This window comes from Castor canadensis, chromosome 11, assembly GCF_047511655.1.
Source record: "Castor canadensis chromosome 11, mCasCan1.hap1v2, whole genome shotgun sequence".
Taxonomy (NCBI): domain Eukaryota; kingdom Metazoa; phylum Chordata; class Mammalia; order Rodentia; family Castoridae; genus Castor; species Castor canadensis.
Genome location: NC_133396.1, coordinates 101,029,819 through 101,054,925, shown reverse-complemented (window position 1 = coordinate 101,054,925; position 25,107 = coordinate 101,029,819). Strand labels below are relative to the sequence as shown.

The 25,107-nt window shown below is 39.8% G+C and overlaps 1 protein-coding gene and 1 long non-coding RNA gene across 7 annotated transcripts in view; one reads left to right on the top strand and one right to left on the bottom strand.

Moving 5' to 3' along the window:
- The window catches only part of Dcaf8 (DDB1 and CUL4 associated factor 8), a 49,203-nt gene extending 26,341 nt beyond the window's left edge, over positions 1-22,862 (bottom strand). Inside the window, exons 1-4 of one of the 6 annotated variants that reach the window (XM_020169206.2) lie at positions 22,715-22,850; positions 21,572-21,645; positions 4,322-4,396; positions 293-963 (exon numbers count right to left, since the gene is read on the bottom strand). In XM_020169206.2, coding sequence (XP_020024795.1) covers positions 293-963; positions 4,322-4,370 — 720 coding nt within the window. In that variant the 5' untranslated portion in view covers positions 4,371-4,396; positions 21,572-21,645; positions 22,715-22,850. The other 5 variants (XM_020169205.2, XM_074047696.1, XM_074047697.1 and 2 more) reach the window with 5 other exon arrangements.
- LOC141413885 (uncharacterized) lies at positions 6,854-8,672 on the top strand. Its single transcript, XR_012438874.1, has 2 exons — positions 6,854-6,912; positions 8,456-8,672. It is a non-coding gene; the product is annotated as an uncharacterized lncRNA (long non-coding RNA).
- Positions 22,863-25,107: the final 2,245 nt, after the last annotated feature.

Genomic DNA, 25,107 nt, shown 5'->3' with positions numbered 1-25,107 from the left:
CCCAAGCTCACATAGCCCTTAAGGGCCAGAATTTGAAACTAGGCAGTTTGCTTCAAGAGCTGTACTTGTATTAGCACACCTAATACCTCCAAGCACTGTATGAGGCTTCCAATGGTTGTAATGTACAAGGAAATAAAAGGCTGCCACAGCTATTTCAGTGTGTCATTAAGGGAACCAAGGAAGGATCAAATCCTGATGTCTAATTACTACCACAACTCACTACACTGTCAGCAGCTCAGACTTGTGTAACTCATGCCTGATTCTCAGTTGCTCTTATGCTTCCTTGCCTCACCTGGAAGACATTACTTTTGTGGCCACTCTCAAAGTCGAGTACTGGCTGCCGTCGCACCCAATCCCATACCACCACCTTCAGGTCATCACTGCCACTGGCAAGCCAGGTGCCACGCTGGTTAAAGTGCAGGGTATTGACACAACCGGTATGGCCCTCAAGCCCATGTTGCAGGCGGAAACGCTGCACAAAGACTCTTGCCCCACAGGCCTCATACACAAAGCGGGCACTTGAACCCAGTTCTCGTTCCCGAAGGGCAAAAAGGGCTTGCCAGCGAGGTCGGGGCAGGGCTGTTGTCTCCGAGGATACCCAGTCCTCCAGGGCCCGCTCATCATCTGATGAGTCCTGGTCACGGCTGGCCCGCTTGCGCTGTACACGGTGCTGAGGCTGCTCTTCTTCCTCCTCTTCTTCCTCTTCCTCTTCCTCTGAGTGGTCGTGAACTCGGTTTTCATCATTGATGGAGTAATGGCCAGTGTCCTCCATGCTGTCAGAGTCTTTTTCTTCACCTGAGCTCTCTGTATCTGTGCCTCGACTTTCAGTGCTAGTGCGGTTAGGACCACCATCATCACCAGTCAAGCTCAAACTCAAGTCTGACGCCTCCACTTCAATGCCTGAGGATGTCTCCCTCCCCTCTTCAGCTCCAGACATCTCTTCTGGACTGCTAGACAGGCTTCCTGCACGTTAAGGAAGAATGAGTAGTACAAGGAAAAAATAAGGAACTAGGATTAGTATAGTGAGCAGAAGGATTTCCCACCTTAGTCTAAGAAACTATCACATCAAAATACAAAAAAACAAAAACAAAAAAAACCCCACAAAATTTCAGTGAAAGTGTTTTCACTACAAGTGTATATAAAGAGTAACTTTTGGGTCAGGCAGTCAAATAATCCTTGTGACCCCATCTCCAAAAATAACCAGAACAGAATGGATTGGAGGTACAGCTGAAGCGGTAGAGGGCCTGCAAACCCCAGTACCACCACAAAAAAAAAAAAAAAAAGTAACTTCTTGAGGGGGCATTGCTCAAGTGGTAGAGCACTTACCTAACAAGTGCAAGGCCCTGAGTTCAAACCCCAGTACTGCCAAAAAAAAAAAAAAAAAGTAATATGAAGAGATAAATAAAAAAGAGTAACTTCTGAGAAGAAATCTTGTAAAGGACAAGAAACTGAAAAGATTAAGATCAGAGCTGACATAAATAAAGATACCACAATAAAAGTGAAGAATTGCAGGACAATCTAAGATTAAGTTCTCAAGAAACTAAGGATTGACATATTGCATGAAAAGTATGCCTGATGCACACTATCTTAGGCTCTGTTCTGTTGGATAGACAATCCATTAATTACAGCAAAATTACTAAATTTCCAGCAAGAGTTACCATAGCCATCTTCTTAAGGAAATATGGAAAATAAATAATTAAAATCAGTGACTTAAAGATAATGGAGTTTGGCCATTTTCCACTTTGAAAAAGCACCACTCTCTCCTGCCACCTAAATACTAAGTTTCTTTCCTGAAGTTCCTAAAAACCACAAAGAAAGGGAGGTGAAAGGACTTTAAAGTTGGAATTGTGATCAGCTGCATGGGTTCTCACTCACCTTTTGCAAGTAAATGTATTTTGAATTACTTCCATTAATTAAAAAAATTTTTTTTTTTTTTTTTTTTTGGTGGTACTGGGGTCTGAACTCAGGAACGCAAGCTTGCTAGGCAGGCACTCTATTACTTGAGTCACTCCGCCAGCCCTAATTTAAATTTTTAACACAATTTTTAGTCACATACTTTTATTTACCATATATTTTCGCTTTTTTGTTGACACATAAAACAAAGTTTTATCAGGAAGCACACATAAAAATGATAAACAGCAGGGGTACTATAATGATCCCTGAGAAGAAAAGTTCAGTATATTCTAGGCCGGCTATGTTGGTGGTTAAATAACTGGGTGACTTTCAGTGGTTACAATTAGATGCTACATTCTTTTATCTATTAACCAACATATTCCAACAAGTACTTGGGCAATGTGCACAGCCAATGTAACCAACATAACCACAATATATATATATAACCATAACTTCCAGGTCAATGTGAAGAGAAAAGAAGGGGAAAAAGGATTTTAAACACTGCTTGCTCATGGTCTCCCTTCCTCAGATGACTACAAATTTTATTCTGCCAGAAGTAAAAGTTGTCAGGAAATGCAAACCAACTGTGTGACTTCAGTATAAGCTATTCAACTCCAATATTTATGTTTAATGGTTCAAAGATGAAGCACCTTACTGCCTAGTCATATGAATTACAGTAGTAATTTGTAAATATTGCTGAAGGAATGGAACGCCCACCTTCAATGAATTCTTAGACAAAACTTAACACAGAGAACAAACAAACAGTATAAGTGCTTTTAGTAGTAGTGACAGAAGTTTGGGCCTAAGAGCACATATGGAAATTACTGGTGTAGGAGCTGGAAAAAGGGAAACAAAACACAGAAATCTAAACCTAGGAACTACATTCACTGACACTGCTACACATGCTGAGAAAGTTTAATAGATAATGATTTCTTGAAATGCAACTGGGCTTTGGAGTGGCAAGAAGGGAAAAAAAAAATCACAACTGTCAGGTCTGTGAGGAGAAGGAAAAATAAAAGACCAAATATATTGATAAAATTTTGATTAACAAATTCAGATTTTGGAGGCACTTACTACATTAATATAAGGGCCAGGGTGTCTGTATGGCAAGCTCAGCAAGAGGGCCCCAATAGTCAGTTACCAAGATCTAGCTTAGGAGTTTGCAAATTTTTCTATAAAAAGCCGGAAAGTGAAAATTTTAATCATGGCATTGGCAGACCAGTGGTATGTAGTCAATTATTCAACCTGACTAGCACAAAAGCAATCCACAGACCCTATATAAATGAGTGTGACAATGTTCCAATAAATCTTTGTAACAAAAACAATTGGTAGGCTTACAGGCTACAGTTTGCCAATCCCTGATCTAGCTAACAGCAAAGCTCCAAATCAATAGTATACTTAAAATCTCTCTAGAACCCTTGCCTTTCAACTAAACCCAGTGTAAAGAAAAGGGAGAGAAGGAAGAAAGGGAAAGGGAGGAAAAGTGGGAGAGAGGGAAAGAGGGAAAGAGGGAAGGGAAGGGAAAGACCAATTCTGGCTGGTCTGGGTTGTAACTTCGTATTTCTTCTCTTTTGGGGAGGTTGGGGGAAGGGGATGGCAGGAGGCACTGGGGACTGAATCTAGGGCCTTCATGTATTCTAAGCACACCCTCTACAACTGAGATATACCCCCAGCCCAATAATATCATCTTTATAAAACTATTACTACCAAAGAGACCTCTCAATGCAACTGGGGAACTTCATCTTCCTCAAAACTCCCCTGTTCCCACCACCAATTGGATCTTATTTTTCTTCTTTATTAACAGCATTTCCTAAGTTCTCCCCACCTTTATAGTTCTTCAGAATTCCAAACCACTTCACCTCTTAGAAGCACATTTCTGTTTTGATCGTCTGAAAACAATCAGATAAAAAGTCTGAAAAGCACCAGGTAATTCAAGATGTTTTCTGGCTGGGCGCTGGTGGCTCATGCCTGTAATCCTAGCTACTCAAGAGGCAGAGATCAGGAGGATCTCGGTTTGAAGCCAACCCTGGGCAAATAGTTCATGAGACCCTATCTAGAAAAAAAAAAACCTATCACAAAAAAGGGCTGGTGGAGTGGCTCAAGTGTCAAGAGTGCTTGCTAGCAAGCGTGAGGCCCTAAGTTCAAACCCCAGTGCCACAAAAAAAAAAAAAAAGGTGTGTTCTGCATACTTTCCTATACTCAAAACAACACAGGCTATCATTCCCCTTGCTCGAAATAAGGTTGTTTCTTAACATTACCTGTCTGCTATTCTCCTGTAGCAGCCAGGGATACTTGGTTTCATACATGTTGTTAAATAAAAAAACACAGGAAGGGTTCCTTTACCCTAAGAATATCCAGATCTCCCCTCTATCTTAGAGGAAGGAGGAAGACCTCAGTTGATAGTTTTATCTTCATTTTGGTCCCTTACCATTAGCTAAGTCTGTTTTGCCATCTGTGCTGTTCCCTTTGCTGGACATCTTGAATGATATTTCCTGTAGCCAGCCTGGATTTTGGAAAGAAAATAAATAGTTAGAAAAACACCTAGGAAAGACAACAAAAGGGACAAGAAGATTTAACAACGTATAGGGCTTGTCATTTTTATGAAAATGATTTTTGTGTGTGTGCTTAACCGAGCTTCTTAGCTGCTGAAAAGCACATCCAAAAAAATTTTTTCCCTAAGTTTAATTCCATAAAGGAATGTGTTTTGGGGAGGTCAACTACCATCTCTTTATCTTATTCACTGAGTAACTGACAGTGTGATTTCAGATGAGAAAGAGGGAACTGAAATAAAACCTGAGTAGTAGGCACATATCAAGGGACTGGTACTGCAAAGCTAAGAGCCTCAACTCCATACAAAAAGCTACCTTTAGCACTGCCCTCTAGGTAAGAATCTACCTTTGTTTAAGTGATAGTCATATGTACTCACAAACACTGAAAATACTTGTTTTTTACAACATGAAGAAGCAAGTCAGATTGTGAATATCATTTTACACAGAAATCAACAAAAACAGAAGATATCAAGCTCTTGGCAAGAGCTTGGTCTTTATATTCACTCAGATGCCTAGTTTCAAGCTTATTACAGGCACAAATACTAAGACTTATAAGCAGAGCCAGAATTTGAACTCAGAAGTAGTTTACCTCTAAGAAAGAATCTTAAAGCAATCTGCCCACTCTCCACCCAGTCTTAAAGCTCACAGTCATCAAATGCAAAGGTGGGAAAGAAAAGGACATTTCCATTAAACCATCTCTGTTCATTATATATAATGGCAAGCATTATTTCACCTAATTCTACCAACTTTTACCAAACTTAACTTTTTGACAAAGCCCAAACTAGAAACAAGGATATCTAGTGTATTTCTTTTATGCCACAATAATACATCCCCCCCCACCCCACCCTTACTGCTACCTCCAGCAAATTCCAAAGAACGAAGAATAATATTATTCAGATGAGAATTTTGTTAAGCCCTTTCAGTGCCTTGTACAAAAGGCACTGGTAAAAGACAAAGTATGATTATGACCCTAGTTTGTGTACCCAGGCACTCTGGCCTCCAATCTTTCAACAGCCCTTTCATTCCTATAACAATTATCCCAGAAGAAGCCACATTCTTATCCTTACCCCTAACTCTCCTCTACAGAATTCCATGCTGCTTCATAAAAAGTATTCTCTGCCAACAGACAGCTGACCCAAGACTGCTTGTACTAGACCAAGGTGGGGGAGTAGAAATACTCCAAGGACAGGGCTAAGGTTGAATTTGAGAGAAGGATACCTAGCAAGGTGGTGATCAAAGACAACGTGAACACAAAACAGACGTGGGAAGCCACCTAAAGAAAAACAGTGAAGAGCTGTTTGCAGAGCAGGCTGTTTTCCTCCTCTTACTTCCATGTGTGTACTTTTTTTTTTTTTAATTGTTTTTTCTTTTCTGATGCAGGGATTGAATCTAGGGTCTCACACATACTAGGCAACCACTCTACTGCTGAGCTACATCTCAGTCCCTCAATGTATTTTTACATTGAGAACAACAACAAAAAAGCTCCTGAGAACTTTTCACAAAACCAAACATCAACTTTTACAGGAGTTTAGAATCATAATTGCTCTAAAAAACACATGCTGCTGAGTGAACAGCAGCTCATGCCTATAATCCTAGCTACTTGGAAGGCTGAGATTGTAAGGATCAAGGTTGAAGGCCAACCCAGGCAAACAGTTCATAAGACCCCCATCTCCAAAATAACTACAGCAAAATGGACTGGAGATATGGCTCAAATGCTGGAATGCCTATTTTGCAAATGCAAACCAGTGAGTTCAAACCTCTGTTCCACCAACAAAATATATGCTCTTCCCCGCTTCCCCAGCCTCTGTGACCAAGAGAAGCCAAAGCCTAAACTCCTACCCAGCTCCCAGAAGTGGGAAAGAGGGAGCCATGAGGTTTAATTCATTAATACTCAGAGGTTACAGAATAGTCTTTTGGGGGAAACTGGTTTATGGTTCTTTCAAGAAGGGATCTTCTCTGTGCAGAAAATAGCTGACAAAACTTACTGACAAATTCAGAAACAGAAAACCCTATGAATTCTTATGTCAACCCTAGGCAGATACCATCTAAACTTTGGATTTTAGGATCCAAGATCCAAAGTTTAGTTAAATCAGTCTCAGACCAAAAATGAGAAGTCCAGGATCCTAGCATATAAGCCAGCCATTAGCAAACTTTGTCCTCTTGGATGAGGTATGTGATCTTCTCTGTACTGTTTTCTCTATCTTTTAAATAGACTGAGGGCTGGTGGAGTGGCTCAAATGGTAGAGGGCCTGCCTAGAAAGTGTGAGGCCCTGAGTTCAAAACCCAGTACCAGCAAAAAAAAGAAAAATAAAAAAATAAGATTGAGTATCCTTAGTCCAAAAATCCAAAATTCTCCAAAATATTGAACTTTTTGAGCACTGACATGACAGAGCATTTCTGATTTTCATTTTAGGGATCCTCAACCAGTAGTCTTTGCAAATATTCCAAAATCTGGTCCTGAGCACTTCAGGTAAGGATATTCAACCTGTAGTAATTCCAGATATGATACAGATAAGTACAATTTTATGTTTAAAATATCTACTGGCGCCAGGCACCAGTGGTTCATGCCTGTAATCCTAGCTACTTGGGAGGCTGAGATTGAGAGGATCATAGTTCTAGGCCAGCCTGGACAGTCTGCAAGACCCATCTCCAAAACAACCAGAGCAAAATGGTGTGGCTAGAGCACCTGCTTTGTGAGCAGCTGCTTTGCAAGCGTGAAGCCCTGGGTTCAAACCCCAGGCTCACTCAAAAAAACAAAACAAAACAAAAAAAACTCTACAGAAGGGTACTCTAGAACAGTGATTTCCAAACTTCAGAGTAAATTTTGAGCACAGCCCCCTCCAATATGTGTATATATGTGCAGTCAATTCACATTAAATATCAAGATTAACTTTTTGCTGGGCACCGGAGGCTCATTCCTGTAATCCTAGCTACTAAGGAGTTAGAGGATCAGGAGGATTGAGGCTCAAAGCCAGCCCAGGCAAATAGTTTGTAAGACCCTACTTGAAGAAAACCTTTACATAAAAGGGCTGGTGGAGTGGTTCAAGGTGTAGGCCCTCAGTTCAAGCCCCAATATCGCATTAAAAAAAAAAAAAGATTAATTTTTCTACGTTGGCAAAGAGGCTCAAGTGGTAGAATGCCTGCCTATCAAGTGCAAGGCTCTGAGTTCAACTCCCATTACTGTAAAAAAAAAAATGTTAATTTTTCTAGAACAAATGCCCAATAGATATTTCAACATTCTTTTTTCTATACATTATTGAATCATCTTGGATGTCCGCTACCCCCTACTGCCCCCCCCTTTTTGGTGGTACTGGGAGTTGAACTCATGGCCTCACACTTGCTAGGTAGGTGTTCTACAACTTGCGTCACTCTGCCAACCCTTTGGATACCCCTTGAGTACATTAATTCCCATTTATGACAAAAATAAAACACAACTACTTTGGGATGAGTTGTTAGGCTAACAATATAAATGTCAATCACAATGAAGAAACCACCAGATGTGGTAATACAGGCCTATAATCACAACACACTTGGGAGGCTAAAGCAGTAGGATGAGTTCAAGGTCAGCTTGCAGCATATAAGACCTGTCTCAAAAAAAAAAAAAAAAACCTTGGGTGCCAGTAGCTCACACCTGTAATCCCAGCTATTCAGGAGGCAGAGATCAGGAGAATCACGGTTTGAAACCAGGCTAGGTAGGTAGTTCATGAGACCCTATCTCAAAAAAAAAAAAAAAATCACAAAAAAAAGGCTCGTGGAGTGGCTCAAAGTGTAGGTCCTGAGTTCAAACCCCATTACCACAACAAAAAAAAAACTTAAAACCAATTCAACTATAGAGTCTACTATAGAATTAAGAGTAGTCCCAGTACGATCACACTGAGAGATGGGGCCTTTGGAATATAATCAGGTTTGGATGAGGTCATTAAGGGTGAGGGCTCTCACTATAGGATAGGTGCCCTCATAAAACACCAGTTTTCTCTCTCTCCCTTTCTCTCTCCTGCGATGTGAAAACACAGTGACAAGGTGGAGAGCTGCAAGCCAGGAAGAAAGCCTTCACTAAAAGCCTTCATGCTGGCACTTTGATCTTGGACATCTACCCTCCAGAACTGTAAGAAAAAAAAAAAGTTTTTAAGCCACTGGTCTATGGCATTTTGTTATAGCAGTCTGAGCTGTCTAGGACACTGTCAAAATTAAAGCAGGTGTAGATACTATGATTGTGCCCTAGGACTCAAATGTTGTAGTCACTCTAGAATCTCTTCCATTCACCAATGAAACACAATCTTATTTTTATAATTTGAGGTTAGGGGATTGGGGCAGTGGTCAAGTGGTAGAGTGCCTGTCTAGCAAGCACAACATCCTTAGTTCAAACCCCAGTATTGCCGAAAAAAGTAATAATCTGAGGTTAGGGACCATGTTTGACTCAAACCCAAACTATATTCATTCTTCAGTGCATTGCATTCCCAAAAAATCCAGTTTCCACTTCTGATCAATTTCCATGTAAGATTCAGTTTGGAGCAAACTATACTAAGCTGAAACAGCTGATGAACTCACTGTCCCAGGTAGCTGGAGGAGTTTAATTAGATTAGCACTACTGCCTATACTCTAAAAATAAACATTAGCGGGTTGGGAGGGGGAGAGCACAGAATGAATGATGGAGAGGGTGAACCTATTAGATACAAAGAAACATATATGTAAATGTCATAATGAAATGTACAACTACTATATACTAATAAAAATGTAAAATCAAAAATATATAAACAAAAATAACCGTAACTTCTGCCAAACTGAATGCTAAAAAGCAAACCACTTAAAGATGGGGGAAAAGACTGAGGTGTAAGTGTTATTTTAATTTCACTAAGAAATTCCAGTGACCTAGATTTTTGTCTTAATAAGACCTTAAATTTTTAGCCAAGTATATAATAAAATATTAACTAAAAATCAGAAAGAACAAAGAATTTCTTGTTTAAAATTACCAAATCTTTTTTCTTTTAATACTGATGAAAAAGATTTGTACAGATAACTACACATACTAGAACTGGATATCCCAATGCAAAAAAAAAAAGGAAAAGAACCAATTTGTAAGTTGCACAATATACTAAAAATGGATCATAGGCTGGGAGTGGAGTTCAATGGTAGAGCATGTGCTTAGTATGCAAAAGGCTATGGGTTCAACCTGTAGCACTCAAACTATAAATAAATAAGCAAATAACAATGGATCTAAATATGTAAGTTAAAACAATAGAACTTCTAGAAGCATTTTTTTTCTTGGTATGGGGGTTTGAACTTAGGGCTTCACACTTGCTAAGCAGATGCTCTATCACCTGAGCCACTCTGCCAGCCCAAAACAACAGAACTTCTAGAATAAAACAAAGGAAATAATCTTTGTGACATTAGGTTAGGCAATTACTTCTTAGGATAGTACATAATTATAAAAGAAAAATTAATAGCCGGGGGTGGTGGCCCATGCTTGTAATCCCAGCTACTCCACCAGAGGTGGAGATTGGGAGGATTGTAGTTTGAGGTTACCCAAGGCAAAAAGTGAGACCCCATCTTAGCCAATAACTGGATATCGTGGTACACACCTGTCATCTGAGTTCTACAGGAGATATAAATAGGAGGTCTGTAGTCCAAACCAGCTCAGGCAAAATTCAAGACCTTATTCAAAAAATAACTAAAGCAGCTGTCATCAGTGGCTCACTTCTGTAATCCTAGCTATTTATGAGGGCAGGATTGGGAGGGTCAAGGTTCAAGGCCATTTGGAGACCCCATCTCCAAAATAACCATATCAAAATGGACTGGTCTTATGACTCAAGAGGTAAAGTATCTTTACCCATCAAAAAAAAAAAAAAAAAAGAGATTCTGTTAAGACAATGAAAAGATAAGCTACAGACTGTAACTACTATAACCAAAATATATTTTAATTTTTTTTTAGGTTACTGGGGTTTGAACTCAGGGACTCACACTTGCTACAGAGGCACTCTACCATTTTAGCCACTCCAACAGCTCTTTTTCGTGTTGTGTATTTTTGAGGTAGGGTCTTGCTTTCATTTCTCCTGGGCTGCCTTGAACCTTGATCCTCCTGATCTCTGCTTCCTAAGGAGCTAGCACTACAGGTGTGAGCCACCAGTGTCCATGTATTTTAAGATTCTTACAACTAGTCACAAAAAAGATTCTCAGTTATTAATAATTAGGGAAGTATAAATTAAAACTACCATGAGAATCCAATAAACACCTTTTAGAATGGCTAAGAAGTTTAAAGAATAAGGAAAATTTACTTAATATCAAGTACTAACAAAAAGCAGGGTAACTACAACTCTTATACATTGCTGATGAAAATACAAAATGGTACAATTGGTTTGCAAAATATTTTTGCAATTTCTTACTAAGTGAAACTTAAACCTACCATATAACCCATGAAGCCCACTTCTAAGTATTTACTCCCTCCCCACACACAAACGCTGAAAATGTGTGTCCACAAAATTAAAAACTTAGTGAATGTTTTAGTTTTATTTAGATTCATTCAAAAAACTGGAAATTATAAAACATTCTTCACATGGGTCAGAGATAAACATACTGACCACACAATAGAGTACTACTAAGCAATAAAAAGGAACGAACTACTGATAGGAGCAGCTATGTGGCTCAATCTCAGGTATGTAATACTAAGTATAAGAAGCCAGACTCAAACAGCTACATTTGATTTTGGAATATCGTATGATTCCATCTATGGTATTTTCTGTAAATGATGAAACTATACAGATAGAGAGCAGCTCAGTGGTTACCAAGGGCTATGGATTCGAGAACAGAATTAACTACAAACAGCATGAGAAAATAATGAAAATGTTCTATGTCACAATTATGGTTGCTTACATGGCTTGTGTTTGTCAACATTCAAAGAACAGGTCACCTAAAAAAGGATAAATCTACCAGGTGCTAGTAGGTCATGCTGTAATCTTTCCTACTGGGGAATCAGATCAGGAGGATCATAGCTCGAAGCTAGCTCAGGCAAACAGTTTGAGATAACCTATCTCGAAAAAACCCATCACAAAAAAGGACTGGTAGATCAGCTCAAGTGGCAGAGTGCCTGCCTCGCAAGTATGAGACCCTAAGCTCAAACCCCAGTACTGATTCCCCCAAAAGGGAGAAATTTTACAGTATATAAATTATACCTCAGTAAATGTGACATAAAAAAATAAGAGGATGGGCTGCCAGAGTGGCTCAAGTGGTAAGAGCACCTGCTTAGGAAGCGTGAAGCCCTGAGTTCAAATCACAGTGCTGCCAAAAACAAGAGAGAGGATGGTAAACTAGTGAGGGAAAAAGAATCATCAAATTGTTAAATAACAGATAATTCCCAAGAATTAAAAACAATAAATTCTCAAGGCTGTGATTAGTCACATAAATCTGCTAAATTGGTCAATACATCACAGCAAATTAGAGCAAAATGTCAGATCTCATTTGAAAATGAAAATGCCACAAGGATTTTTGCTGGATCTAAAACCACCTGCTTGGTTATCAACAACCACATGAATGGCAAGATAAATCTAACCCTATTGTTTGGGTGATAACTAAAAATATTAGGAGCTTAAAACAGTTCAAAGTATTTCTGGCAATTCTATTAATTTGTATATTCATTTACTTACTGGTGCTAGAGATTCAACCAAAAGCTTCCTGCACAGATGCTAAACATGCACCTTTTTTTTTTTTTTTTTTGTGGTACTGGGGTTTGAACTCAGGGCCTTCACCTTGAACCACTCCACCAGTCCTATTTTTCTGAAGGATTTTTTGAGACAGGGTCTGAACCATGATTCTCCTGATCTCTGCCTCCTGAGTAGCTGGGATGATAGGTGTGAGCCACCAGCACCTGGCTAAACACACACTTTATCACTAAGTTACACTCCCAGCACCTGGATGTTTATGCTTTTTAAAAAAAATTTCTCTCAAATTCATTTTAAATCCTTTGGCACATAGGGCCCATAAAAACTGGTCTGATAATTCTCTTTTACCTTGGGCCTGATGTAAATATCAACATCTAAATATTATTGTACTATCCTGGAACCCCTTCCTCAATTATTCACTCAGTCATTCTCAGGACTTATGTAGTCCCAGATTCTCTTAGGCCAATTCATGCCTCATTTTGCTACATAGCTGACAATCCTTCTACTTTATGTAGAAGGGGCAAGGTTTTAGATTGCCTCTGCAAGTTGAAAGGCTGATGTTACAAAAATAGTTCAATTACTAGTACGACAGACAACTTGAGTTTTCCTGATTCCTCTTGGGAGGGCAGATGTCCCATACCACTTAGAACTGAACAGCTGTTCTGGGCTGATCTCCATCCAAAGTACAAATTTACTTTTCTAGGTCCCAGTCACCTGGTATCAACTAGTTCTACTTTCCTCAGTCCCAAGTTTTCTTTTCAACATGAAATGGCTCATTTAAAATTCATTTTCTGGCTGGATGCTAGTGGCTCACGCCTGTAATGCTAGCTACTGAGCAAGCAGTCATCAGGAGGATTATGGTTCCAAGTCAGCCTAGGCAACTAGTTCAAAAGACCCTATCTGGAAAAAACCCAACACAAAAAAAGGGATGATAGAGTGGCTCAAGTAGTAGAACGCCTGCCTAGCAAGCATGAGGCCCTGAGTTCAAATGCCAGTACCACCAAAAACAAACAAAAAAAACCCACCAAACCAAAAACAGTACAGCGAAAAAAAATTTTTTTAAAATTTCATTATCTTGGCTGGGAGCGTGGCTCAAGTGGTAGAGCACCTGCCTAGGAAACATGAAGCCCAGAATTCAAACCCCAGTACTATCGAAAATAAACAAACAAAAATAACAATTAAAAATTTATTTTTCCTTCTGCTAGAGACACGGCTCAAGTACTTGCTTAGTAAGTACTTGCTTAGTAAGGCCTTGGGTTCAAACCCCAATACAGACTCCCCCACAAAATTCATTTTCTTTACATAATATTTTTCTCCTTCACAGTAATCACTTTTCATAGCCAATTTTCTACTATTGTTGCCCTATATCTAATAGTGTAATGTTTATTAATCAAAGAACCTCAGCACTGAAAGTAAAAGAACCACCACAAAGAGGCTGAAACTCATGTCGCACAAAACAAACATATAGGAGACAGGACTTTAGGCTGTTTCTAGTAAGTACCAGAAGGGGTTGAATATCCAATGTTGTCTCCTTTAGTAGGTTGGATAGAGAAGCTGAAAGAAAACTCTAAACGTTTCTGGATCAGGGAAATTAATTTCTATTCCTACTGCATAAAAAAAAAATTGACAATACAAGGCAACCTGATTATACAGAGGCACTAGGTAACCCTTTTTATTCAAATTATGGGACTTTGGCACCACCCAGTGGCTCATCTGTACACAAACAAGCTGGTATGCAATAATGTATCAGATATCATAGAAGCTACAAATATAATGCTCCATAATCCCTTTTGTAGTCAATTAAGCAATGGAAAAAACAAATATATAACTAAAATACAAGAGACAGGAGTATCAGTATCACTAAAAAAGAGATGAGGCAGAATTGGAGCTCAAGTTCAAGGTCAGTCTGGATTACATAGCCCGACCTCCGTGTCCTCCCACCCCTAACCACCACCAAAAAAAAAAACCAAAAAAAAACTGAACTGCTTCAGCTGAACAGAGGAAGATTATATTTAGTTTCAGGGAAGAGAAAGGAAAAGCTTCCATGGAAAAATTAGCTTTTAAGATAGGCTCTGAAGGAAAGATAGGATTTCAATGGGTAGACTTGAGAAAGAAAAAAAAGACATCCTGAAGTTGCAGGAATGACATGGAAGTTGAAAACCTGGAAGTTCAAAAAAGCAGTCTGCTTTGGCTAGATGGTAGATTGTGTTAATTTGTTAAGAAGTATATAGTACAGGACTACATCATGGCTGAGGTGGTAGAGGGCTTACCTTGCAAGCTCAAGAACTTGAGTTCAATGCACAGTACCATCAGAAAAAAAAAAAGTATAGTAGAGGTCCTTGTGGTGGCACTTTGGGAGGCTGAGAATCACAAATTCAAGGTCCACCTAGGCTACGTAGTGAGATTAGATGGATTGAAATGGACAGAAAAGAAAAGGGGAAAGAGGTTTAAAAGCTATTATAATTGTCAAGATAAGAAGTAATGAGGGCCTGTTTTAGGTTGATGACACAAGGAAATAGGGAATTAACATAAGAAATATTGTAGAGATAGATGGTATTTAGCTCCATAAGCAATAATGAAGCTGATTGCTAAGTCAAAAAGACATATAACACAAATGAGAAACTGGCATGTGGAGGAAGAACTTAATTTTATTTTTAATGTATTTAAATTCCAAGTTGACATGCTAGGAAGGTAATGAGAAACCAAAGAAGTAGGTGTAGAACCTAAGAAAGCTCCAAGACAGGAAGCCCAAGGAAAGAATCTTTTAGGGAATACCTATCCTTAGGGAAAAGAAAGAGTGGAGACAGAGAAATGGTCAGAGAAGTAGGAATAATGAAAGCTAAATGCCTTCCAAGGCAAAGATACAAAAATTTCAAGAAGGTGGGGGATGGTCTATGTTTCCTCATGTTGCCAATGCTACAAGGAAACACAGAAAGATGTATACTTAGAAAAGGCTGTTAAAAGTCAGAACAGCTATTCCCATGAATTACTTCATGTACTGAGTTGGAATGCTGCATTCCCCACCCCCACCCCCCAATTCAAGGATCATAAAACATTAGATTTAACTATCTCTTCAGTTAAATGGGTAAAAACGAGTTTGTTTTTGTTTTTTCCTTAACAAACTTATTAGCCAGGGTTGGCTCAAGTAGCAAAGCACTTGTCTAACAAGCATGAGACCCTGCACACCTGTAATCCCAATATTTGGAAGGCTAAGGCAGGAGGATCATAAGTTTAAGGATAACCTGGGTTCTATCTCTAGATCTTGCCTCAAAAAAAAAAAAAAAAAAGCAAAAACCTCATTAGCATCTCATAACTTGAGACTGAGTCTAAACAATTTTTTATTCCTCCTATTACTTTTATACATCTATACTTTTATAAACAAAGTTTAATCCTAATCTTTCAACTCATTCACTTCATTGCTTGGTAGTGAAGAGCAATGTTTTGACTCTTTTTGGTTCTACTGGGGTTTGAACTCAAGGCTTTGCGCTTGCTAGGCAGGTGCTCTACAGATTAAGCCACACCTCTAGTTCTTTTTTGATCTGGTTATCTTGGAGAAAGGGTCTTGCTTTTGGCCCAGACTGGCTGGGACTGCTATCTTCCTATTTATGCTTTCTGCCATAGCAGGGATGACAGGCACATACCACTACACCCAGCTTTTTTCTGCCAAGATGGGGGTCTCGAAAATTTTTGCCGGGGCTGATCTTAAACCTTCTGATCTCAGCCTCCTGCATAGCGTGGAATGACAGGCATGAACCAACCCTACACGGGGGTCTTGCAGACTTTTTCCAGACAGGCCTCAAATCACTATCCTCCCAATCTCAACCTTCCAAGTAGCCAGGATTATAGAAGTGAGCCACCAGTACCCAGCTTGAAGAGCACATTTTTTTAAAGGTAACATACTGTATAAAAGAAACAGAAGGGTTCTGATACTTTTTAAATGTATTTTGTACTTGTTTCTTTTGTAAAATGGGATAACAGCACTACCCTGAAGGAGTTGGTTTAGTGGATTAAAGACAACATATGCAAAGTCTGTCTGTACATGATAAGCATTTGAATTATTTTTTTCTAGCTTTCCATCTCTGGTAAAAGACTGCACTTCCTAAAGAAGCCCGGACTTTCCCACTCAGCAATGATCCTCTAAACATAGTACACGACTTAGTACAGTTCCAAGTCAATTTGCTTACTCACTCTAATTAGCCTTTTAAAGAATTCAGAGACTACATAAAAAGTTTGAAGTCATCCTGGTCTACATAGCAAGCCCTTGTCTCATTAAAAAAAAAAAAATTCAGAGAGCTCTGTTAACATCTTTTGAGCACATTCATGTTCTGTAAACTGAGGCAAAGCAAACTACACAGGAACCCACAACATAAGCCTCCCTCTCTTTAAGTGCTTCTTCTTAGACCTTCAGATGATGCCCAAGATGAAGAATGAAAAGCAATCATCACAGATACTGATAAGGAAGACCAGGGAGTCCTCCATCAACCAAACTATAAGAAACTTTGTTACTTCTTTGAATTAATGTCCTCCCTCCCTGCTGGTAATACCAAATGCCTGATGGGTATAGTTTAGACCCTTAATTCTAGTAATAGTATTTCAGACTGTTAGGAATGAATACACTCTAACCTTAAGTGCTACTCTCCAGCAGCAAAGCTAAGGAACTTTATAAAAATATAGCATTCAAGCCTATCAATTTCAATTTAAATGATTCCAAGTAAGATCTATTTTGCATTATATTTCTAGCATGACCTACCTCTCTATCAGCATTCAGTCTGTATTACCAATTTTTGCCATTCATTTACATTTTTTCTTAAATCATTGGAAAGTTCACTACAGATATGAATGGTTGATGCATCAAAAGTACTACTTACAATAAGAAATAAACAGAGGCTTACAACATCAAGAACCCACCTACCCAACTAAATTAGAGGGCAGGGACTCATGCTGGTCCTAAACATTAGACGAATAGTCTCTTAGATACCACCAGAGGTAAACTTTGTTTAGCTTTCCAGCTGGTTAAGAAAAACCAGAAAGAACAACAAAACATATGAGGCAAGTATGGACGTTTCATATTAGAACTTGGCCAGACTTCCTTAAACATGATCCTTAGTGAGTAAGAGCAAGTATCTAACTTTTCAGATGATGAAAATATTTGCAACGATCCAAGCCATTAGACATACGACATTTCATAATACAACACTATCTCTGTCAAATTAATTATTCCCAATGCCCATGGCAAACTCAGGGCAGGCTCAGTTGATTAAATTATGTAACATATTCCTGGGGTAAGGAAGTACTTGTGAAACTGGGCTTCAAGCACAGAAACTATGTCCTGTAGAGAAAAATGACAGCTATAGAGTAGGTCATAAGATTTATCACACACTAATTTTTTTGGAGGGGAGGGAAGGTTGAGGATGGAACCCTGGGTCTCATGCATGATAAGCAGTACTGAGCTACACCCTCACCCCATCACATACTAATTTCTAAAGAGCTTTCACTGACTTTCTTCTCACTCTAAATTAAAAACTGAATCAGTAAACAAGAGCAGGTAGTCCCTTTTTCTCACAAAAATTTTTTTTAAACAGCAATGAAGTTTCTTGGGTATATTTATGAAAATGAAAGACAAGGTTTTCATTATTATTATAAAGCTAATCTAAAACTCACTGGCTTATGAGACTGCAATGAAGATATAGTGAAGATATAGTAGTCCCCCTTATCTAAGGAGGATATGTTCCAAGGCCCCCAATGAATGCCAGAAACTGCAGACAATATCAAACTCTAGATATACTATGTTTTTTCCTATACATACATACCTATGATAAAGTTTAATTAAAAATTAGGCACACAAAAAAGAAAAAAAATTAGGCACAGTAAGAGATTAACAGAACAATTACATCAATATACTCCAACTAAAGTTACCTCAGTGTGATATCTTTCTTAAAATACCTTACTGTACTATAGATATAGCAACTACAGTGTAAGATTTTTTGTTCTCAATTCATACACACAAATACTTTTTTTTTTTTTTGAGATGAAAATCTCACTTATGTTGCCCAGGTTAGCCTCAAACCCAAGATCCTCCTGCCTCAGTCTCCTAAGTAGCCGGAATTATAGGCATAGACCACTATACCCAGCTTTCCCTTACTGAGAATTTTAACCTTTTCACTTAAAGGAAGCACTTTATAGCTTCTTTCGTGTGCCTGAGAAGCCACTATCACTATTCTTCCACTTTGGGGCCATTATTAAGTAAAATAAAGGTTACCTGAAAACAAATACTGTGATACCGCAAGTCACCTGATAAGCCAGATAACTACTAAGTCACTACTGGAGGGGTAGTGTATATAGCTTAGAATCACTACACAAAGATTCTGATTCATGTCCCAACCAAGCTGGGGACAAGAATTTCTGGATTTTTCCATTTAATATTTTTATACTGTAGTTGACCATAGAAATTAAAACTACAGATAAAGGAACCTGCTGTATGCATGGTTTTACTATCTCCACGCCTGCTGATTTAACTCATTCATATGTTAGGGTTCCAAATGGGTGAGGGTGAATAGCAGATTATCATGGTTTATTAATAATCTACTTAAAAAAAAAATTCAACATGGGACTTAAAAATTAACTCCAGAGAAAAGAAACAAATAGAAACAATACAGTAACAAATCTATCTATTGAAAGCAAGGTTTTGTTTTAGTGGTACTTGGGTTTGAACTCAGGGCTTCATCCTTCCTAGCCAGGTGCTCTACCACTTGAGCCACTCACTAGCCCTTTTTTGTATTGGATATCTGAGACAGGGTCTTGAGAACTATTTGCCCGGGCTGGCTTCACACCTCAATCCTTCTGATCTCTGCCTTCCAAGTAGCTAGGCTTACAGGCATGAATGATAGCACCTACCTGAAAGCAGGGTTTAGTCACTTTGTGACTTTAAAACCCTGTACTCTTAGGTAATACCTAAAACCCTGAAATACAAAAATATCTTCGGAAAGATAAGAATTTTATAACTGTGATTTATAACAAATATTGATTCACTCTATACACAGATATCTGGAGCATAAAATATGAAACCTTCTGCAGGTTTGAGAGGGAGAAATTCTTATCCGGCACATTAAGCAAGAAGGATTACATAGTTATTCTTCTTTCAAACTATTTCATTTTCTACACTCAACAAAGAGCTCCAGATTTCATAAAAGCACAAATGCCTACCTCATCATCACTGCCAAGAGTGTTTACCTTACAATAAGAATTTAGACCCTAGAATGTGGTAATGATAAGATGACTGATTATAAAATGATCACTAGTCTGAATGAATAAAGTCTCCTTCATTGCAGTGTTATCCATACTTTTCACATACACTTGCTCTTCCAAAAAGATGTGGAAGCCAAGAAATGTTAAAATTCTTTATCTGTGCTGTCTTAGTAAGATGGTCCAGCTGTACAGATGAAAAAATAACTCTGTATTCCTAACCTTCTAATCCTGATTCACTTCAGAAAGAAGTGAGACTTAACAGCCAGTGCTTTGATAATCTGATGATGAGGATAAGCACAGAACTCAGTAATTTGGAGATAATGTATTCCCTCCATGGCAAAAATGAAAGACAAATTTGAGGTCACTGTGGTACAGGTGAACAAGATTGTAGTGGAAGGGGAAGGAATTACAATACTGACAACTCTAATCAGGTGTGCTAATAGTGACCAAAAGGAAGCAAGCAATGACAAAAAGCAGAAATTATTGATGTTTAAGAATGCATTTAGAGGACTAAGGATATGGTTCAGGCAGAAGAGCACCTGACTAGCAAGCACAAAACCGTAAGTTCAAACACCAGTACCACCAAAACAACAAAAAAAAATAATAAAAAGAATGCATTTATAAACATACCTATACCAACATCCAGTATTCCTTCTGTCCTCTACTCATAAACCCCTACCAGACTGTCCTGAATCAGGTTCAGAAGACCTGGACACTTACAAAGCACACATATAAAGTGAACGATTAAAGATGAAGTTGAATCCGGGTGCTGGTGGCTCAAGTCTGTAATCCTAGCTACTTGGGAGGCACAGATCAGGAGGACTGCGGTTTGAAGCCAGCCCAGGCAAATAGTTCTTGAGACCCTATCTCGAAAAAACCCATCACAAAATAGGACTGGTGGAGTGGCTCATGGTGTAGGTCCTGAGTTCAAGCCCCAGTACCACACACACACAAAAAATAAATAAATGAAATTTAAAAATAAAAACAGAAACGAATTTGAAGTAATCAGAGAAAAATGGACTGGAGGTATGGCTCAAGCGGTAGAGCACCTGCTGTACAAGCATGAAGCCTGGAGTTCAAACCCCAGTCCCACCAAAAAAAAAAAAAAATTAATTTGAGAGGTTAGGGGTATAGTATAGTTCAGTGGTAGAGGGTTTGCTTAGCATGCAAGAAACTCTAGGTGCAATCCCCAGCACTACATACATACATACATAAAGTGGGAGTTAAGAGTCAGAGAAGTTTAAGTAATTTGTCTAAGGTCACATGGCTAATAAATCTAGCTATGGTATTTAAATCCAGGTCTGTCCATCTCTAAAGACTATACCTTTCATCTTACATACATATCATCATTAAAAATTTTATTTCAGTCCATTACGAACATTTTCTCAGTGTCACTCTCAACCTTCTCCTACTATAAATCATAAAGATACTAAGAACTGACAAAGTCTACTTTCCAGAGCCACTCAGCTCTTCTGTCACATCCTCTGAGCTCAACCACAGCAGTACTCTCTGCTACTAGAAACTTAATTAAAAGCCTTATAAAAACTGCATTTATAAGTATGTGCTGGCTTCCTTTTTGGCACTGGTCCATGCTACTGAACATACAGGATAAGTTTTCTAACCAAAAGTACTTCAGACTAGTTACAAATGAGCAGCTACTATTTCATTTTTTTACCAAAAATTTCCCATTATGTTCTGAAAAGGTGAAATTCTGAGTTGGATTGGACTTCGACACCAACAGCAACAGTTATCACTCCTAGCTTTCAGCCAGTCAGAAGTGGCTAAATATTCTCTAAATGGCAAGGATGACAATACTTTCCTGAGAGGGGAAAAGACCTGATTTAACACAAGGCTCAAGAAAACTCAGGCAAACTAATTCTCAGTTTTTTATAATATTAAGAAACATGAGCAACACAAGCGCAAAACACAAAGCAAATGAAAAATAAAAAAGAGGGATAGGATACATGGCTTTCCACCCCACCCCACGCACAAACTTCTAGGCTTAACTCAAGTCACTTGAAGATACACAGCAATAGTTTAGGACAGAAAAAACACTCACAGCCAATTAAATTTGTAAAAGTAATTTAACCAAAGCTGGAACACAGCCAAGAACAATACTCAAACTCTTAGAAATTGTAGTAAAAACTGTATGTCTTTAGTAGTCAGCACTTGAGCATCAGGGCAGGGTCTGTCCTGAACTCAGGAATTTAAATGCCTTTAACTCCCACTCACCTTTCCTCCTTTTATCACTGAAGTAAGGCCAGGCTGAGCTCCTGAGAAAATAGGTCTGGAGGTTCACTGAAGGACTGAGAAAAGTTAAAGTTTACATGGCTAAGGTTTTTCTTCTACTAAACATAATAAAAATATTTATGAGTATATTTAGTGTTTCTTTTAAGCCTCCTTAGAACTATTTAAAACGGAGTAACTTACCTAATTCTGACTCAACAAAACCCACAGTATAAACGGAAATAAAATGAACCAACACAGATTTAGAAGCCAGGCTAGTTATTGTCCAGGTCCGCTAAAACTAAAAGCCATTTAAAACGAAAATCTGAAAAATTTTCAACGCTAAACCTAACCAAACAACCTCTCAACCAGAAGCTGCAGGGCAGGGGGAGGGGGAATCCCGGAGAGAATGTGATAGCGCTAGTGCCGGTTTGTTTACACAGACTCCAGCCAACAATCCTGTGAGTCAGAAATTCAAGCCACCAGATGCTTTCCAACTAACAGGGACCAAATGGGACCGTTCTAAGGTGTTCTAAAAGATTAGGGGGTGGGAAGAGGTAAACTCTGAGAATTATAAACAGTAGAAGACCAGACGGCAACAACCGGCTCCAGGTTTCTTGGACCTCGGCCTTCCGTACTAGGTGCTGGGCCTGAGAACTTGGGATGGGGGAGGGGGACATATTGCGCGGTGGCCCTGAGTTGACGGGGAGACGCGGGGGCGAGCCGCGTCCCCCAATCTAAGAGGAGAAATAGGAACACACAAACAGGTCACCCGACAAAGACATCCCTGTGAATTATGGGACTGGTTCTCGAGGGCAACCTCAAGGCTGACCTGAGGAAAGGACAACCATTCCTCCCAGTACTAACTCGGACGGGATAAAAAGACCTGAGTCCTAGGGTTTTTGGAAAGGAATCAGGCCCATCCTGAAGGGAAAGGATCAGGGAGAAGGGGACAGGCCGAGCCGGAACGAGACACGGACCAGGTAGGTCAAGGGGGGGTGTCCAGCTGGGGCAGTTACAAGTACGGGAGCTGGAGAGGCTCAGCAGCCCGCTTCCCGCCTTGAGTCATCCTTCTCCCAGCTGCTGCTCCAACTGTTCCAGGCCCAGCCGCCCCGTCCACTGCCGCCACCAACGCCGCCGCCATCTTACACTGGCCAGTGGCCGCCACCACCACCACCTCCGCTCTCTGCGCCTGCGCCTGCGCTGCCACGCTTTCCGGCCCCGTTTGCGACGCTGTGCTTGAGAAGACTGAAGAGTGGTCGCGCGAGCTCGCGGCTCTCAACCCTTGTAGGAGGACGCGTAAGGGGCGGGGCTTACGCCAACAGAAAACAGTGAGGAGCGCGTGCGCATTACCAAAAAAGCGAAGTTCTTTTCGTAGTTTCGGAGAGTTGGCGTCTGTAGGGACACATGCGACTCAGGGGCTTCTTAAGAGTTGTGACGGAAATAAACTTCATTTCCAAGGAACTGGCTGGCAAGTTCCTGGATGACCTCCTCTCTTGCGGTTCTTGGGCACTGAAAATAAGCAATGCTCGCCAAATTCTTCTGAAAACTCCCTTTGCCTTTGAGGATTTCGTTTCCTTACGTGGCTTCTGTACCGTCCAAGCTCATTTCCCCCGAGACGCCCTAACTTATCCTTCTTGGGTTTTTTTGAGTCAAGAATCTCGCTGTATAGCCCGGGCTGGCCTCGGCCTCACCACGCCAGGCCTTACTCGTTTTTCTAAAAAGAGGCTCAGAAGCGTATATAGCTCAGCTATTCAAGATGCTCTTTCCCCGCAGAGGGCTGTTGTGGTGGACGCTACTGAGAAAGGGCCTGGTGACGTAGGGCGACTATTGTACGCTGCTTGTTGCTGACACCTAAGGAACCCTGGTTCCTCTCAGCCGCCGGGTTGGGGGACTTTAAAAAACGAACAAACAAACAAACAAACAGAGGCCAAGGTGCAAGAATCAGACTCCTCCTCTATACCGCTAACATCCTGTTCCAACTAGCTGCAATAAGCACTTAGTTGGTCTGTCTACTTCCATTATTAGCCACAGCTAAACACAGGACAACCAAAGTAACATTTTTAAATGTTAGATCTTAGTCCCTCACTCAAAACATCTAATAGCTTCCCATCACAAATTAAATACCTAAATTTCACACTCGCGGCCATTGAAGGCCCTCCATGGTATGGCACCCATCTTATTTCTCTGATTTTCTTTTCCCACCCTGCCTAACTCTGCTGTAGCTTTACTGGCCTCTTTGCTGTCACTAAGACCAAAGCATGTTCCAGCTCTAGGGCTTGCTCCCTTTTCTTTAGATACCCATCTAGAAGATCTTAATTAGACTGGATCTCTCCACTTGAATCAGGTCTCTATTCAAATGGTAGTTCCTAAAGGAGGCAGCTCTTTAGGAACTGTGCAATAACATCCATCTCTCTCCCGTTAATCTGAATTTTTGTTTGTTTTTAAAGAGATGGGGTCTTAGCCAGATGCTGGTGGCTCATGCCTGTAATCCTGGTACTCAGGAGGCAGAGAGGAGGATCACAGTTCAAAGCCAGCCCAGGCAAATAGTTCACAAGACCCTATCTCAAAAATACCCAACACTAGGGGTTGGGGATTTAGCTCAGTGGAAGAACGCTTGCCTGGCAAGTGCAAGGTCCTGAGTTCGGTCCCCAGGACCGAAAAAAAAAAAAATACCCAACACTAAAAAACAGGGCTGGCGGAGTAACTCAAGGTGTAAACCCTGAGTTCAAACCCCTGTACTGCAAAAAAAAAAAAAAAAAAAAAAAAAAAAAAGAGCAAGTGATGTCGTCTTGCTATGCTGCCCAGGTTGGCCTCCAACTCCTGGATTCAAGTCATCCTTCCACCTCAGCCTTCCCCCCAGTAGCTAGGACTGCAAGGTAAGCACTATTTCACCCAGTTTGCATTGCTTTTTTCATAACTTGTTTCACCTATAGAATTTAAAATATAATTACATATTTTTAATCTAGCTATACTACTTAATATTACTTAATATAAACTCTGGAGGGCAGGGAAGATGTCTTTTTCATCTTTGTAACATTAAATCCTGGCAGAGGGCCAGAGAGCAAAGTAGCAATTTAATGTGCTAGTATCCTAGTTCATTCTTTCCTGGGGGTGTGGCTCAAGTGGAGCTTAGCATGCTCCAGTCCTTAGATTCAATCCCTGGTACCTCTAAAATCTTTTAAAATGACATTACTATAACTCATTCAAACAACTATTTATTGAATTCCTACTATATATGAGGAACCTACCTTATTGTAGGTGCTGGGGTTACAGCAGTGACAAATCAAGATTCTTGCATTAATGGAACTTATTTATTAGTGCAGGGGTTGACAGTATAGGGGGAGGAGAGATATGCATAGAAAATAATATAAAGTTACTTAAAGTACTGTAAAGGAAGACAAGAGTAAAAGTGGGTTAACAGAGTGGATGTATTCTTTTACACTGGGCTTTCGGGGAAGGCTTGTTTGCTGAAGTGACATGTGAACAAATACCTGAACTGACAGAATGAGCCATACACACTTGGGAAAAAACATTCCAGT